Source organism: Euprymna scolopes, chromosome 35, assembly GCF_053919585.1.
Source record: "Euprymna scolopes isolate OS-2025 chromosome 35, ASM5391958v1, whole genome shotgun sequence".
NCBI lineage: Eukaryota > Metazoa > Mollusca > Cephalopoda > Sepiida > Sepiolidae > Euprymna > Euprymna scolopes.
Window position 1 is genome coordinate 19902016 of NC_136516.1, and position 17258 is coordinate 19919273.

Here is a 17258-nt window from a genome sequence, read left to right on the forward strand (position 1 = left end):
AATCATGGCACGTATCTGAAATATGTAACATAGTTTTTGTATAAATAATTGTGTGCATATATTGCCCAGGATTGAATGATGATCAATGAATGTTCCACACTTCCAATGATTTTAGCAATGGCCAGTGACTCCCTGTCTGAGAGTACATCTTTCAAACTGCTTGGCATAACGTTCACAGGAAACATGAGCTGGAACAATTATATTGAAAACATTGCCAGGGCCGCTTCAAAAAAGGTAGGCTCTCTCTACCGTGCTAGAAAACTACAGACACCTGAAAATATCCTGTATCTCTATAAGGCCACCATTCGCCCATGTATGGAGTATTGTTGTCACATCTGGGCTGGTGCGTCTACTACTAGTCTCTCGCTCCTAGACAAGGTTAAAAAAAGAGTCGCCAATCTGATAGGCCCTGAACTGGCATCTAAGCTTCAGCCTCTGTCCCATCGACGAAACGTTGCATCCCTCTGCTTGTTCTACAAGTATTTTAATGGTGAATGCTCTGACGAACTGCAGACACTTGTGCCCCCACGACGCAGACACCCTCGACAAACCCGACAGGCAGCTAAATCCCACCCCCACACAGTAGAGATCCCTAGATGCAAAAGTTCTTTCTACTCCAGTAGTTTCTTCCCCAGAACCGCTAGACTCTGGAATTCCATTCCGGGATCATGCTTCCCTAACTGTACTGACATGCAGAAGTTCAAGTGCAACGTGAACCGACATCTTGCTGCCCAAATCCCTACATAGTGCCCCCGTAGTTGCTGACCCTGATAGTAGCCCCCTACACCTGAGTGGCAATGTGCCTTGTTTGGGGTGAAAATGTAATAAAAAAAAAAAAATTTTATTGTCATCGAAATCAGTGAAATCACCCATCAACTCGATTTATTGCATGTTCTAGTCAGGGACCCACCGTGGTTTACCGAGAGGAAGCTTCACATGTATCCCCACAGTGACTTAATCCACAATACATTGTGGTATACATTGCACTGTAGAGAACCTACATTTGATTATATGAAATTATTTTTATATAATGGCTTGAATTAAAATTTAGAATGTAAAAGTCAACTATCATGGTTCAGTTATGCTTTAAGTAGAAACATTCATTTCAAACGTGCCCCTGTCACATCAAACAATCTGCCGAACCCTTCTGCATGTGCAGTGATAAAACTTCTCAAATACACTTTTGATTGTTAGGCTGTATAAAGATGTTAACTTTGGTCAAAATCGAACTTGTCCAAAACAAAACCAGTATAAGAACACTCCCAGACACATAAAGCATATTTGTGCAAATTTATTTTTAAATCGGCCAAGTCATTTCGGAGTTTATAGGAAATAAATTCACACACACACACACACACACAAACTGTCTTTTATATATAAGTAAGGTTGAGAATATAAAAGTTATTTTCATCATTAAATGTTCATTTTTTTTTTTTTTTTATAAAGAAGGCACCTCTTATCAAGACCCAGAAGCCACTTAAGGATAAGGGTTAATGAGTGTACGGTGGTCAAAAAGAAATTGTCGGAGTATTCATTAGTAGTGGAAATTTGGTAAATTGTATTACTTAACGGGATGACTCATCAAGAATTTGTTCACATTGGACTTGAAGACAACCATATTATAATCAGTGGGAAAACAGGAAAACGGAACAGAGTTCCACAGACATGCAGTTCTAAGAAAGAAGCTTTGTTCATGGAATGTATGTTTAGGTTTAGGCACAGATAAAGAATGGGGGAAATTATTGATAGTGGTTTCAGCTAGATGAGTGTTTTTTTTTGTAAAAGTCAGGATGGGGGAACCATAGATTGGAGCTCTTGTCAAAAAACATGTTTCATAAAGAAAGTTGAGTAAGTAGTCACAAGTCAAAATGTTCATAGCATGAATAATGTGTGTGTGTAATTAATATATGTATGTGAGTATTTGGCAGCATGGCATTGTGCATATGTGTGTGTGTTGGTTTACCTTTTTCTTATAAGTGAGTGTGTAGAGGTGCATGAGTTGATGAAGGCTGGACATGTGAGTCATTACGTTTTTTTTGCCTCCTCCATCCCAGACACAGAGAGGAAGGGCTGTTGTGCAGATGTTCTGGAGTTCAGTTCAAGGTGAAATCTGGAAAAAAATTAATTTCGGTGACTAAGTCTTCTAAGAATTTTCAAGTTGGTACCAACTTATTACTTTCACGTGTAGGTATTACTTTCTGGAGCTTGGAAAGATTTCCATTGGTTGGAAAATATTTTGAGTTAACACTTTCATGTTAAAACTTCATTGATTTGATGAGTTGATGAAGGTAGGATACATGAGTCATTGAGTCCTTTCGTTAGCAACTTGCTTCTCCTCTATAAAGGAGTGGGGACGGAAAAGCATATATTTTAGTGTCTTCCAATCAAAAACGCGCACCTGCTTTTATTTTAACACTTTACTATTTTCCAATTGCGCGTTGTGAACGCTTCGTTTTTTTTTTTTTCACGGGCACCTGTTTTTTTTTCACATACCCCGAAAAACACCCGGGCAACGCCGGGTACCCCTCGCTAGTCTATAATATAAAAGCGAAAATGTATGTATGTATGTATGTTCGCTTTTCCTCGATGTCCACGAAAGGCTTGCTCGCTTCACAACTTTTTAAAACTTTTTATATCATCTATAAATTGTAATATCTACGAATTATCCACGGAGCTCGCCTGTCTATTTAATTTTATTGACTTTCAAACGTTAATTATTCCACATTTCCCGCATCGGCACGTGTTACATTCGGTTTTCGGTGTAAGCAAAAAGCGAAACTCGACTCTAATCACAGTGGCCGGGCGACAAGATCAAAGTGTAGTATCTGTTCTGGCAGATACTGCACTTACGATAATTTGTACCAGTCAATGGAGGGGAAACCCTCTATACTGGGACAATTATTATTTTTGGTAACCAGAGTGACCCCTTTTAGGGGAGCTGGTTTTTACCTCACATTAAAAACGGCCTTGTGCCTAATTTGCTCAGTGGGGGAGCAAATAAATACCATCTGTTCTGGCAGATACTGCACTTACGATAATTTGTACCAGTCAATGGAGGGGAAACCCTCTATACTGGGACAATTATTATTTTTGGTAACCAGAGTGACCCCTTTTAGGGGAGCTGGTTTTTACCTCACATTAAAAACGGCCTTGTGCCTAATTTGCTCAGTGGGGGAGCAAATAAATACCATCTGTTCTGGCAGATGCTGCACTTAAGATAATTTGTACCAGTCAATGGAGGGGAAACCCTCTATACTGGGACAATTATTATTTTTGGTAACCAGAGTGCCCCCTTTTTGCCTACTTTTAGGGGAGCTGGTTTTTACCTCACATTAAAAACGGCCTTGTGCCTAATTTGCTCAGTGGGGGAGCAAATAAATACCATCTGTTCTGGCAGATACTGCAAGCTATGACTAGCTATGACTAGCAAAGACCAGATGTGGGGGCAACCCCACATGCCTGACCATTAACCAGCTCCCATTTCCCACCTCTCGGGAGCTGGTCCCCTTTTTCCCTTCCCCCTCCCTTCACTCCTCACATTAAAAATCGGCCTTGTGCCTAATTTGCTCGGTGGGGGAGCAAATAAATACCATCTGTTCCGGCAGATACTGCAAGCTATGACTAGCTATGACTAGCAAAGACCAGATGTGGGGGCAACCCCACATGCCTGACCTTTAACCAGCTCCCATTTCCCACCTCTCGGGAGCTGGTCCCCTTTTTCCCTTCCCTCTCCCTTCACTCCTCACATTAAAAATTGGCCTTGTGCCTAATTTGCTCGGTGGGGGAGCAAATAAATACCATCTGTTCCGGCAGATGCTGCAAGCAAGGACTAGCTATGACTAGCAAAGACCATATGTGGGGGTAACCCCACATATCTGAACTTGGTCAATGTAGGGATCACCCTACAGACCACAGTTACTACCCAGCTCCCATTTCCCACCTCTCGGGAGCTGGATCCCCCTTTCCCTCCTCCCTCCCTCTCTCTCCACATTAAAAAACGGCCTTGTGCCTAATTTGCTCAGTGGGGAAGCAAATAAATACCACAGGCCTAGAGCCAGTGGTCTCTAGAGAGCTAAGTAACGTTTGGTCAATGTCGACTTCGTCATATCAGACGGTAGCTTTCATTTCGAGACGAGGGAGCGGGTTTTTAAAAACAAACAAACCGATTTATTGACCTCATTAAAAACTGTCCCGCACAAAATGCTAACTGCTGAATAGCTATTGCCGTCACATCAATCAAAAACGCGCACCTGTTTTTTTTTCACACTTTACTATTTTCCAACTGCGCATCGTCAAGGCTTTATTTTTCACGGGCACCTGTTTTTTTCACACACACCTACAAACACCCGGGCAATGCCGGGTACCTCTCGCTAGTACTTTAATAAATTAGAGTCCATTTTCTGTAGGCTGTTTTTGAACCCACTCAACAACGGGTACTTTTGCTAGTATATATATATATGATTGCTGCTTTTTGATAGAAACTTGCCATCTCTTCTGTCGGGCATCCATGGTTGATCTTATCTAACCTTTTGTGATTTCATGTGGTTCACCAATGTAATGCAGGTACCGCTGCAGTTACAAACACATAAAAATAAATAAATCCGACTCGGCTTTTTTTCAATTTTAGCGAAAGACATTTATCACTATTAATTTCCAAACAGTTCATGCTTCTTATTTTTTCATTTCATCTGCCATGAGATTAATAAAACCCTGCCGTTTTCACACCAGCTTAAAATGCTCTCATCACCAGTATGGGGCCACACATCCATCTCGTCTGGGGCATACTTTTCTACTCTCCTCGACCACAAGCGAGACATTCCTCGTCTTTGACTTTACACGTCCATCTTCTCTGGCGAATAAGTTGTCTGCCTCCGACCACATGCTGTCATTTTTTCCCTTTTCTTGTCACGCTAGTCCACACGCACTTGCTAATTTGCATATGTGCTTTTTGCTGTTAAGATGTTCGCAAGCCATCTTTCCTTCGCTATTTTCACATGTGCTCATACATGTTCTGTTACATCAAGACAGCTTTAGACAGAAGAAATCTGCCACAGATTGTACATTTCCGTTCTTGTATCTATATTTACGTCCTAAGATACAACAATTTTTTTTTAGATACGATTTCAAAGACCATGCAATGTTATCGGAGAATTTTCTTCATTAGTTGCTCACCTTTGCCTCCATTGGAAGTTGGTTATAATTTTATTATTTTTTTTTTTTATTTATCCTTTCTGTTACATTAAGACTTAAATATTAAGCACTAGTAAATTCATTCAATGTTTTTAATCTTGCTCCTTTCTAATTACCATATTGTGTGTGTGTGTGTGTGTGTGTGTGTGTGTGTGTGTGTGTGTGTGTGTGTGTCTTGGTAGCCTGGCTTTTTTCTCTCCCTCCTCTTTGCATGCATTCTATATATATTTTTTTATTACATTTTCACCCCAAACAAGACGCGTTGCCACTTTGATGTAGGGGGTTACTATCAGGAACATAAGTTGCAGGGATACTATAGAGGGAGTTCAGCAACAAGATTTCTGTTCATATTACACTTGAACTTCTGCATGTCAGTAAAGTTGAGGAAGCAGGAACCTGGAAGGGAATTCCAAAGTCTAGCTGTTCTGGGGAAGAAACTATTAGAGTAGAAGGCTTTCTTACATCTAGGGATCTCTACTGTGTAGGGGTGGGAATTTATTATTTTATCATCATTATCAGCAATAGAAGATTTTGCTTTAAACAAAATCAAATAAAAGGACAATTAAAAGAATCGTTTTGGCATCGAAAAATAGGCACCAATTTTTTAGATTCCGGTACCAATTCTGATACCACTAAATTTGTTGATTTTTCCGCTTCCCGATCCCAATTAATTGCCCCAACACTAATATGTATATATATATATATATACAATAGTTTTGTAAATTTCTTGAAACTCTGCATCAACATCTGCGGCACATTACGCAAGTAACGGGAAGATACTGAACCAAACTTTACCATCCATCAAAGTGGCATTAACCCTAGGCGAGTTTAACCATCTTCCTCCAAGAGGATGAAATTTACTAATGGTCCCCACTCACATGTACATCCCCATTAGGAGTGATTATGACGTTAGGTTTTGGCAGCTCTTGCAGGGAAGTGTTGATGTCCTCCTACATACTGCACCAGGTACTCCCAAATGGTCACCAAAGTTTGCCAGATGATTCATTCAAATTCCTTCCTTATGTTAACAAGGGCTTTCTAACAAGAAACCTGAATAAAGTAGGTGGATTTTACATGTTGAAAGTCATTTTTGGTTAAAAAAAAAATTCTTTATTTAATGAATTTTACGTTTTCTTTGAACCTTGTCTTCTGACAGCTGACTGGATGATCGCTTCAGCATCTTCCGACTACTTATGCAACCTGCCGGAAGGTTACATCGCAAAGTTGTGTTATTGTATTACTTTAGTGTATTTGTTTTTAACACGCAAAACTTTGACATTTTCAGATAGGTTTTTTTTTTAAACTTGTCTACCCCCTCAAAGTAGTTCTTCAGAAATGAAAACCAAAAAGCGTTAAAAAAAAAAAATTAATGCACAAGTGGTGACATTTGTATGTGTAAACGTGCATTATAAGCATTATATTATAAGTAAACGCTTAAAAATATTTTTTTTTTATGCATTTGAAGTAAATACGCTGTTACATACTTAGGTGTCGAAATTAATAAAAACATTAAAAAAAAATTCTAAAAAATGATCAAGTAGAAAAATAATTACAAGAAAAAATAAAAGTTATCAAATAATGCAGTTTCATGTAGTTGTTAATTAAAGAGAGTTCTCAGAATCCAGGGGAGGTAACTGTAATCTATTAATTTTAGCAAAAAATTCTAATTCTTGAATGGCCAATATGTATACATGTTTTGTTGTGCTTTTTATTTTATTTTGTCATTTTTTATTATTTAAATGCAATAAAAATGTTCTTCTATCCCATAAAACAAACTGACTTATCTCCCTTGTTTCAGTTAAATTCCTCAATTTGAAATTAGAAAATGGCGGAGCAAGAATAGCCTCTGTTTTAAAAAAAAGTTTTTAATAAATTGTTCTAACAGATTTTCTACTACACTCCCATTCGGAATTTTTGGAATTGTTACTTATTTCAAAACAGCAGACAAGTATGTACTAGCATTTTTACTTAAAATGCATGTTTTAGTGCTTTTTTTTTTTTTTAAATCAATTTATAATGTATAAGTATCCAAATGTGCCAGCCAAAATAAAAAAAAAGAGAATAGAAAGAAAAATGGCCACCCATAAAGGGAGTGGGGTGAAAAAAATAAAGTCAAACAACAAAATTCATCTGCCGATAAATATTTATGCATATTGATAACAAAAACAAAAACAAAAAACGATAATATAAAAAACGATTTTTTTAAAAAAAGCAGTTTGGTATACATAGAAATATATTCTTTCAAAAGCTTCTCTCAAAAATATAAACAGTTTAATAAATTTTGTTTTAATTTTAATTTTTTTTTTTAATTGTTTAAACTTCACAATGAAGAATAATTGCAGATCGTAGAAATCAAACATTTATGTTCGAGGACGAATTTATTGCTGGAAAAAATGGGGGAAGGGTTATTTTTAACAAATGCCAACAAAACAAATATATATATATGCCGGGTGACAAATTCTGCACACTTTGTAGATATGAAGCCTTAGTATTTTAAAATATAATGACACTAAATCCATTCTCTTAAACTTAAAAGATGAAATTCTTACTGCATGCATTCATAAACGTTGGTTTAAATTTGACAAATTTAAGCCACCATAAATCATAAATTTTCTTATTACTAATCTATTTTAAACATTTATAATTTATAACTTAATAACTATTATTATTATTATGGTTTTATTACTATTATTATTATTATTATTATGGTTTTATTACTATTATTATTATTATTATGGTTTTATTACTATTATTATTATTTTACCATTATTTTCTATTTTTAGTTGGTTATCTATTTCATTTTGAATTTATATGTTATTTTTATTAATATTAGTTCTATAACTATTATAGTTACTATTATAAATAATATTATTATTTAATTACAACCAAAAAAGAATAATTATTATGGATTTTATTAGCATTACTATGTTTAAAACATTATATAAAAAAAATAACTAATTTTATAAATAATTAGTGGTTACCTCCCTTTGAACAATAATTTTTTTTAATATCATTTTTTTAAAATGGCAGTTACCTCCCTTTATAAATGAATTCTAATTCATTTAAATTCAAATATAGCGTTTCCAACGATATTAAACTGGTAATATTACTTTTATCAGCGTTTCCTTTCAAGTTTGTATATATCACCATTTAAACCATTCATAAACTACATTTAACAACATGCCAATGAATGGATTAGAGTGGGCGAATAAAAGGTATATCTTTTATTAAAAATATTAAAGATACCCTCTCTTAACCTCACTTTTCCACCTGATTTTATCTTACTTTGTTTATCAACATGAAAATAAGCAACTTTTTTTCTTTACATTTTAAATATTTTCCAGATATATCTGCCTTACTTAAAAAATGCTAGTTTTAGTTTTGGTGTCTTTAAACTCCTCCCCACTCTTTTTGCTGATGGGGACACTTTGTTTTATAAAATCAAATGATAAAATTATGGTTCAAGACGTCTATTTCAATAAAAACATTGTTTCTGAAATGATCGTACAATTTATTGATTTTGTTTGTTTTTCCTTTTGAAACCGATTTTTAATTATAAATTCTGAATCATTTTACTCAATATTATATATATAAATATATATATATATATATAAATATATATATATTTCCAGAACCAAACAACATCACAGCCCACAAGAGCCATGCCAGCCAATGAACCGGAAGTCCAAGACTCGAGTTTCGCCCTCATTTGGCCTCATCAGTCAGACATATCCGCACCCGGGATTTGAAACCCGAGCCTCTTGCATGTGAGGCAAACACTCTGCACACAAGAAATTCTATTAACCAACACAAATCAAGCAAACCGCGGCGCAATCAGACTGTGGAATGGACCTACTAGTTAGGGCGTATCTTGAATTTCCGGTTTGTTGGCTGTCATGGCTCTTGTGGGCTGTGACGTTGTTTGGCTGTGGAAATAATTTCATATAATCTCTCACATTCTGAATATATATATATACATATATATGTAAATTTCAACTAAAAGCAATGTTATCTACTTAATTGTCATGTCACAATTAGTTAGATATTACTGCATTATTATATAAAACATATACTTTGACGATTTTATGATTCTTTGATATCCGCCATTAATTGAATTGTAACAAAACAAACTTCAGTTACTTTTCCTGGCTTCATGCTGTTTATTCATATATAACTTTCAATTTACTTTGAAAATTATTTTTATTGATAATTAATTTTTTACTTTATTGTTTTTTGTAATTTTTGGAAATGTTACTAATTTCAACATGCCAATAAAGCAGATACAATTGGTTTTCATTGGGATTCAATATTTCGATTTTCGCTCTAATAACGAAGAAATACCCTAAACCTTATCCAGATTGGTAAAATATCTTGCCTTTGGTAACATTTATTTGTTATTATTCTAAGTTCATATTTTCCAGAGGTGAAGCAACCAATGAATTTTAGCAAGGTTCTTACAAAAGTGCTCAATACCGAAGTAGGGCAAGATGTCTCTACACATTCATGAGCAATTTTTTATATATCGTTATTTTATTCCCGCCTTTTCTTCTTTTTTCCCCACTTATTTAAATGCTGTTGACTTATTTTATTTTTAAATATCATGTGACTGACCTCTTGATTTAAATGTGAGGGAATTTTTTTTTTTTTCAATTTTCATTACGGACTCTACTTTTGTATATGAGAAAAATAAGTTAAACTCAATTGACTTGAGGAGGTTGGAGGTGGAGGAGGGTCGGGTTCGTTTTTGGCTGAGCAAACCTGGAAACGTTTGACTCTTGCTTATATCTACTGCTGCTGCTGCTGATGATGAAAGTGATTGCATATGCATGACTGTTACTGGGTATTAGTATTTATTTGCTTTCCAACAAAAGCAAAATATGACACAAGGTCGTTTTTAACATGGGGTCAAACCAGCTCCCCGAAAAAAAGGCAAAAGGGGCACTCTGGTTGGGACCAGAAATAATAATTGTCCCAGTATAGAGGGTTTCCCATCCACTGACCGAGACAAATTACTTTAAGTGTAGCATCAGAACAGATACTACACTTTGATCCCGGCCTGAGCAAAATTTTGCGACCATTGTATCAGGCCCAACTCTGATCTATCTATTTTCGACATGTATAAGCAATATCGCCTGAAGAGGTCTCTAGTTACTTGTAACGAGCTGACGGAAACATGCTCATGGATGTGTAGTGACATATTAATGGTTATGTAAAACAAATAAAAGGTACAACAAATGAATGTTGCCAAAGGCAGGATAAGTTACTTTTCTAATTACATTCAGGTACACATTGAATAAACGTCAACAATCGTGCGAAAATGTAAGGTTCCACCCGTTGTTTGTTTGATCTTCAATTTTTGAACGATTATTGAGTCATGGCTGTAATGAAATCGCACATTTTGTTATTCTAACTCAACAGGCTTGACACTATTTTTGTGTTAAAGTAAATAAACGCTTTGAAATAAGTTAAAATACACACACACACAAAATAAAAATATATTTTTAAAAAAACAGGTGAATAGTTACTTATCTTGCCTTTGGTAATATTTTTTGTTGTATATTAGTTTTTTTTTGTTTTGTTCTTTTTTATTTGTTTGTTTTTTTTTGTTTTGTTTTTTCACACCTTCTTTGTTTTGTATACTTTTGTTAAAAAAGCCCAAAAGCAACAATTTATTTTTATTTTTTTAAAGTGTATTTTTAAAAGCCACAAAAAATTCTACACAGAAATAGAAATGGTTTTGTTTCAATAAAAGAACCAAACTTAAAATATTCCAATCTTTTTACAGTTCTGTCCCTTGTTTATTAACGAATTACCCCCCCCCTCCGATTTGCAGTAAATTATCTTAATGTACACATATTTATTTCATTGTTTTGTTTTACCATTCAAAACTTTAATAAATAAAATAAACTAAGACAGCTAATATGTACATGCAATTCAATGGTGTAAATTGATAGGACCCATGATTATGAACACCAGCTTATAATTTTTTTTTATAAGTTTCCGATTATTTTTTTTATTGTGCTTGAAAGATAAAAATCAAAAATCTAAAGTTAATATCTAAAAAGAAAAATTTATTTTTACGCGTGAAAAAAAAAAAAAAAATAACGTAATTTGGAAAACGAAGAATTTTGATTAAAACAAAACACTGGTATCCACTGATTTTTTGTGTCAATTTCAACTAAAAGGAATGATATCTACTTAATTGGCATATCAGAAGTACTTTAATATTATTGCATTATTTAAAAAAAACAAAAAAAACACGAGTTTTCAATCTTTATCGTAAAAACCCGTCGCCATATTCCTTTGGAACACGTGACATAATAACAAGCGAAGTAACTAAATCATGCTAAAAACAAAGCATCTAACTCACAATTTATTCAAACATTGGCAACAAGATCAAAGTGTAGTATTTGTTCTTCAAATGCTACACTTCAATTTTTTTGTTCTCGGTTAGTGGAGGAGAAATCCTTCACGACTGAGACAATTTTTATTTTTGTTCTCTTTCTCCACATTAAAAAACGACCCTGGTGACTAGCTCTGCCTTCGTGGGGGAGGTAAAGTAAATAGGGATAACTACACGCTATTTTGTTAATTTCTTGGATTTTGATGAATTTTTAAGTGAAGCGTGGGGTCAAAATGTTTTTACATTTTAGGGGATCTGCCATTTATTTTGCACGTCCCTAACAGTTAATAATTACTATTACCAACATAAGTACTGGTTTAAATTGGTGAGCTTTCAAACCAATGCATTTCAGGTGAAAACATTATCAGCTACCTACGTGTCATGTCGAAATTAGTATATATTCCAAAAATTATGAAAAATGATCCAGTAGAAAATGTACCAGATGTATTTCTAACAAACAAACAAAAAGCCACAATTACGTTCTGTTTAAAAGTAGCGGACTATTCCCTATTAAATTAAGTCAATTGAAGTCAGAGGATATAGCCAGTTTGTCATACTGAATTGGTCGCACAACTCTTCTACATAAAAGATTCGATAAAACTTGATAATTCGATAAATTCTATTTTTATTTGTAATTATTTTTCTACTTGATCTCTTTTCGTAATTTTGGAATTTATACTAATTTTTTACCATGGCACATAAGTAATAATAATGTTTTCATCTGAAATGCGTTGATTTAAAATATCACCAATCTACACAAGCGTCACCATTTATTATCCGCACAGACATATTCGTCTCATAAATGAAGCATTAAAGAGATAAACATACAATTGCAACAATGGCCAATAGAATTACCTCCCTTGTTTCAAAACCAATTATCTCCCTTTAGCCATATTTATTCCTTTCGTACTTGTTTGGTTTTTATCATTAAAAAAGCTTAATGAAAGTGAAAATAATTTGCTCCTTTTAACCGGGGAGTGTTTTTTCCATCCTGATAGGTTTGTCTTATCATTAAAAATTAATTTTTTTCAGGTTAATTTATTAGTACACACACACACACACACACACACACACACACACACACACACACACACACACACACACACACACACACACACACTTATATATTTACACATACACACACATATATATATATATTTATATATATATATATATTTTTCTGTAGAAATATATTTTCTTATTATATATCAATCCTTATATAAGAAGCTCAATGTAATTACAGAGCAATATAAAGAATAAATGACAAAAAGTGATATTCCAAAATTCATGATGTTGACCATCTTATAATTCATTCCTTTCATTCAGTTGACTTATACAATTTTTGACAGTATCTGTTTCGTAGCGCAAAATCAATCACTTAGTTATTATATCAATCAGTGAATCTATTATGCCCTTAACTCATCAGAAGAAATAGCAACGATCAATCCGTCAAAAGGAATTGAAATGTGATTTGTCATGGTAAAAGTCCGAAAATTGGAAGAGAAGCTGCAGTTACCTTTATATTTTTCCATTACGCCATATTGAATTTTATATATATATATATATATATATATATATATATATGCACACATATTATGTGTGTGTGTGTGTGTGTGTGCGTGTGTGTGTCACTAGGGCTATGACAACAGAATATTCTTATCATTGTTTTGACTCTTGAGTATATATCCGACACAGACACTGTTAATCAACAGAGAACCACATCACAAAACAAGATACACACTCGAGAGTCAAAATAATGAAAAGAATATGCTGTTGTCCTAGCCCTATGTATTACATGCAATGGTTTTAGAAATTAACCCTGGGTTTAATAGCCACTAAACTGCTTCCAGATTGCCAGGAATCTGAGCTGATAAGTTATAGCTAATCTATACCATAGGTTTAACAGAGGAGACTGAGTTATTTATTTTTTTTGAATTTGCATTCTAAGCAAAAAAATATTAGCCATTCAACAAAAAAATCGGTAGAAAATCAAGTGGTTAACCTGATCCTACCTACACGGACATTCATATGAAACTGTTTGGGGCCCGATGATGGACACATGTGGTCACTCTCACTCTTTTTCCACTCTCGGCTAGTAGCGTGTACATTCTGTAAACAAACATTTCTTATGCTTCAGAATAATTTTTAGGATGAAGACAGATAATTTTTGTCATCTGTATTATTCATACCACTATTCTCACCCATGGTTCAACGGATAAAGGCGTTCAGTACAATAAGTGATAGTGTCTGGAGGTTTAAGGTTCAATCCTCACCATAGGTGATAGTATCTATGAATAAAATACAAATTACTTCACCCTTTTACCTGTTTTTCATAGAGAAAAGAAAATCATACAATCGTGAATATTAAATGTAGCTGTGCTAAGCACAAAACAGCAGCAAACTTTGGGTTGTAAAGAAAGCTTTGAATGAAAAATTCAAAGAGATTCAATATATTTCAAACAGCCATTCTGGTACCTGATTGATTCGTTCTTATCACCCCTGGCTATAAATATAATTGTCCAAATCATTGTGAGCGTACCCAATATCATTATGCCAAAAATATTGCAACACCTTACCACGAACGATAATTAATATAAATAACACTTCTATCCGGTCATGACTGACAGAATGAGAATAATCTATCTTTGTGGATTAAATAAAGAGTTGTTATCATCGTCCTAGTCGTTGTCATCATCATCATCATCATCATCATCATCACGTCTGTTATACATGATGGCATGTGTTGGACGGCTTTTAGAGATTGACTCCTAAATCCATATGCATAATGCATTTGAATTTGTGTTGTTTTTCTTTTGTTTGTTTGCAAACCAGTGCTTGTGCCCTCAACAATTGCCAGATGACATGACCAGAGCAGAAAATGGAGGAGAAGCAAACCATGGTACACGAACGTTGCGATTGGCAAATTGTCACAATCTATCATCATCATCATCATCATCATCATCATCATCATCATCATTGTTGTCATTGTCATCGTCCTTATCATTGTCATCATCATCACAAACATCATCATTGCCATTGTCGTTTTCATCGTCATCACCAACATCGTCATCATCATCATCATCATCATCATCATCATCACAAGCGTCGTCATCGTCATCATCATCATCATCATCATCATCATCTTTGGTTTAAAATCTGTTTTACATGTTGGGTAGCTTTTAGCAATTGACATCCAAAAAAACCTATCTCTGCCCAGGTCTTTATTCATCCCTTTTTCTCTCAAATCCATCACTGTCACTTTCTTGCATGTTTTTCTCAAATTCCCCCTGCCAATTGATGCAGCTAATTAAGGGTTAAATTCCTTACTGTTCCTTCAAGTTCAACGAAAAACATTCCAAGCTTCGGAAAGATGCACCTGATGATGATTGAAGTCTGCACCATCCAAAACGTTATGAAAATAACAACGAAGATGAGACTAGTAGTTTGAATAATCCAAACAAAATAAGACATTTGTTAATATCACCTCATGTTTTTGTTTTTTTTGCTGTGCCGATATTAGCACGCCATTTACAACATTTACAAGAAGATATGCAAAGAAATTGTCAAAATTTAATAAAATTAATAAATTTACGAGTAAAACTCAGATTCTTCCACCGATCTATCGACATATGAAGCGTGGCTTTTTGAAATCTGTCAGTTGTTGCATGGAAACATGATTTCAATGGCTAATAAGAAGAAGGCATATTTGTGCAGGTCTGCATGTATATTGTTTCATTGGGGACGAAGCGTTCACCAACGACTAATGACCTTGCTACTCACAGTCCATACTAGATTCCGTTTCTCTCAGCATGGAATAAGCTTATATAAGCATTTTGAATAGATGAACAAACACCGAGAGATGAAGAGCATCATTGATGATCGAAAACCTCCAGCCATTACTGATTGGAACTTGCACTAAAAAAAAAAAAAATGATAATTTAATGAGGACAAAATTGGAATATAATCGCATCACACATGCTCATATTTTGTAAAAACAATTTAAAAATGTAAAAAAATTTCTTCAGCTAAAATAATCGCAAAGCAAAAACTTAACATTTTGCAAAAATAATTTAAAAATGAAAAAAAAAAATTTTTTCAGTTAAAATAATCACATTGCAAAAACTCGTGTTTTGGAAAATAATTTGACAATGAAAAAAATTTTTCAGCTAAAATAATCGCATTGCAAAAGCTCATGTTTTGTGAAAATAATTTAAAAATTAAAAAAAATAATTTTTCAGCTAAAATAATCGCATAGCAAAAGCTCATGTTTTGTAAAAATAATAAAAAATAAAAAAAAAACTTCTTCAGCTAAACTAATCATATAGCGAAATATCAATAAACGAATCACATAGCGAAAACTTATGTCTTGTAAAAATAATTCAAAAATGAAAAAATTTCTTCAAATAAAATAATCGCATAGGAAAAACTGATGTTTTGTAAAAATGATTTAAAAATAATAAAAAAAAAAACTTCTTCAGCTAAACTAATCGCATAGCAAAAGCTCATGTTTCGTAAAAATAATTTAAAAATTAAAAAAATTTTCTTCAGCTAAACTAATCGTTTTGTAAAAATAATTTAAAAATGAAAAAAAAAATAATGTTACATATTGGGGTTATAAATGCATAGAGATTGTATTAACTATGAAAATCATACAAATTTCTGAGCTTCACGCTGGTGCATTAATATTAATAATTAATTTTCTGAAATGTGTGCACATATGGACAAATGGATTAAATGTTTGAGAATCTTATTATATATTGTGACCTTATGCCAGTAAGTGGTGATTATGTTAACTAATATTAATTTTGGTGAGGATTACATTTAGTAGATGTCAGGACAACCTGGTGGCAAGCAGAAATGATTCATTTGCAGGTAGCATGATTGAAGCAAGGTCAAAAGTTAGCTCCCAAAACAAATTGCACTAGAAATGCAGGTGTTGAATGATATGACAAAGATTAAATCATGTGTTCAGGGGACAGAACAAAGTTTCTAGTCAGTCAGAATCAGAAAGCAAGACAATATGGAGAGAATCTAAGTGAATGTTGCCTTGAGACTCTGTCGATGCATTGCTATCTTAGGACAAAGTTGGAAAAAACAAGTTAAAAAGTAATCAGAATTGGATATTGGTCTCTCCTCGCATGAACAACTTAAATAAAACCTTTAAAAACCTAAATAAGTCCAGCTGCAGGTGCCGTGATTGAAGCAAAGGGGTGAGGATAAAATGCACTAGAAATGCAGGTGTTGAATGACATGACAAAGATGATTTTAGTGTAATATATGTTCGATTGTTAGCTATTCCTCTTTTGTTTTCGAGGAGAGAGGTAATTTAATACACGAGGGTCGTTCCAAGACTAATGCTTCCTATTTTTTGTCTTTTACAAGCCGTTTTCTTATGCCCAAAACTTCTATTGGAGCGATCTTCAAAGTCACCATTGGTTTTATCTCAAAGTAAAACTCGATATAAATAGCCAATGCATTCAACTCTATAAACATAAATAAAACATTTGAAAGTAGAAATTATGTTAACTAGTATTAATGTTGGTGAGAGTCACATAAAGTACATGTCAGGATAATCTGACGACAAATGGAAATGTCCAGTTGCAGGTGTTGTGATTGAAGCAAGGGTGGGGGTCAAACGAGCTAGAAATGCAGGTGTTCAATGATA

At 34.0% G+C, this 17258-nt stretch overlaps 1 protein-coding gene across 1 annotated transcript in view; it reads right to left on the bottom strand.

The window, feature by feature from the left end:
- Positions 1–13513: 13513 nt before the first annotated feature.
- Positions 13514–17258, bottom strand: part of LOC145259723 (uncharacterized) — a 79494-nt gene continuing 75749 nt past the window's right edge. Inside the window, exon 12 of the mRNA XM_080117410.1 lies at positions 13514–15508. Within this exon, the coding sequence (XP_079973536.1) occupies positions 15414–15508 (95 nt within the window). The 3' untranslated portion in view covers positions 13514–15413. The remainder of the gene's footprint in view (positions 15509–17258) is intronic.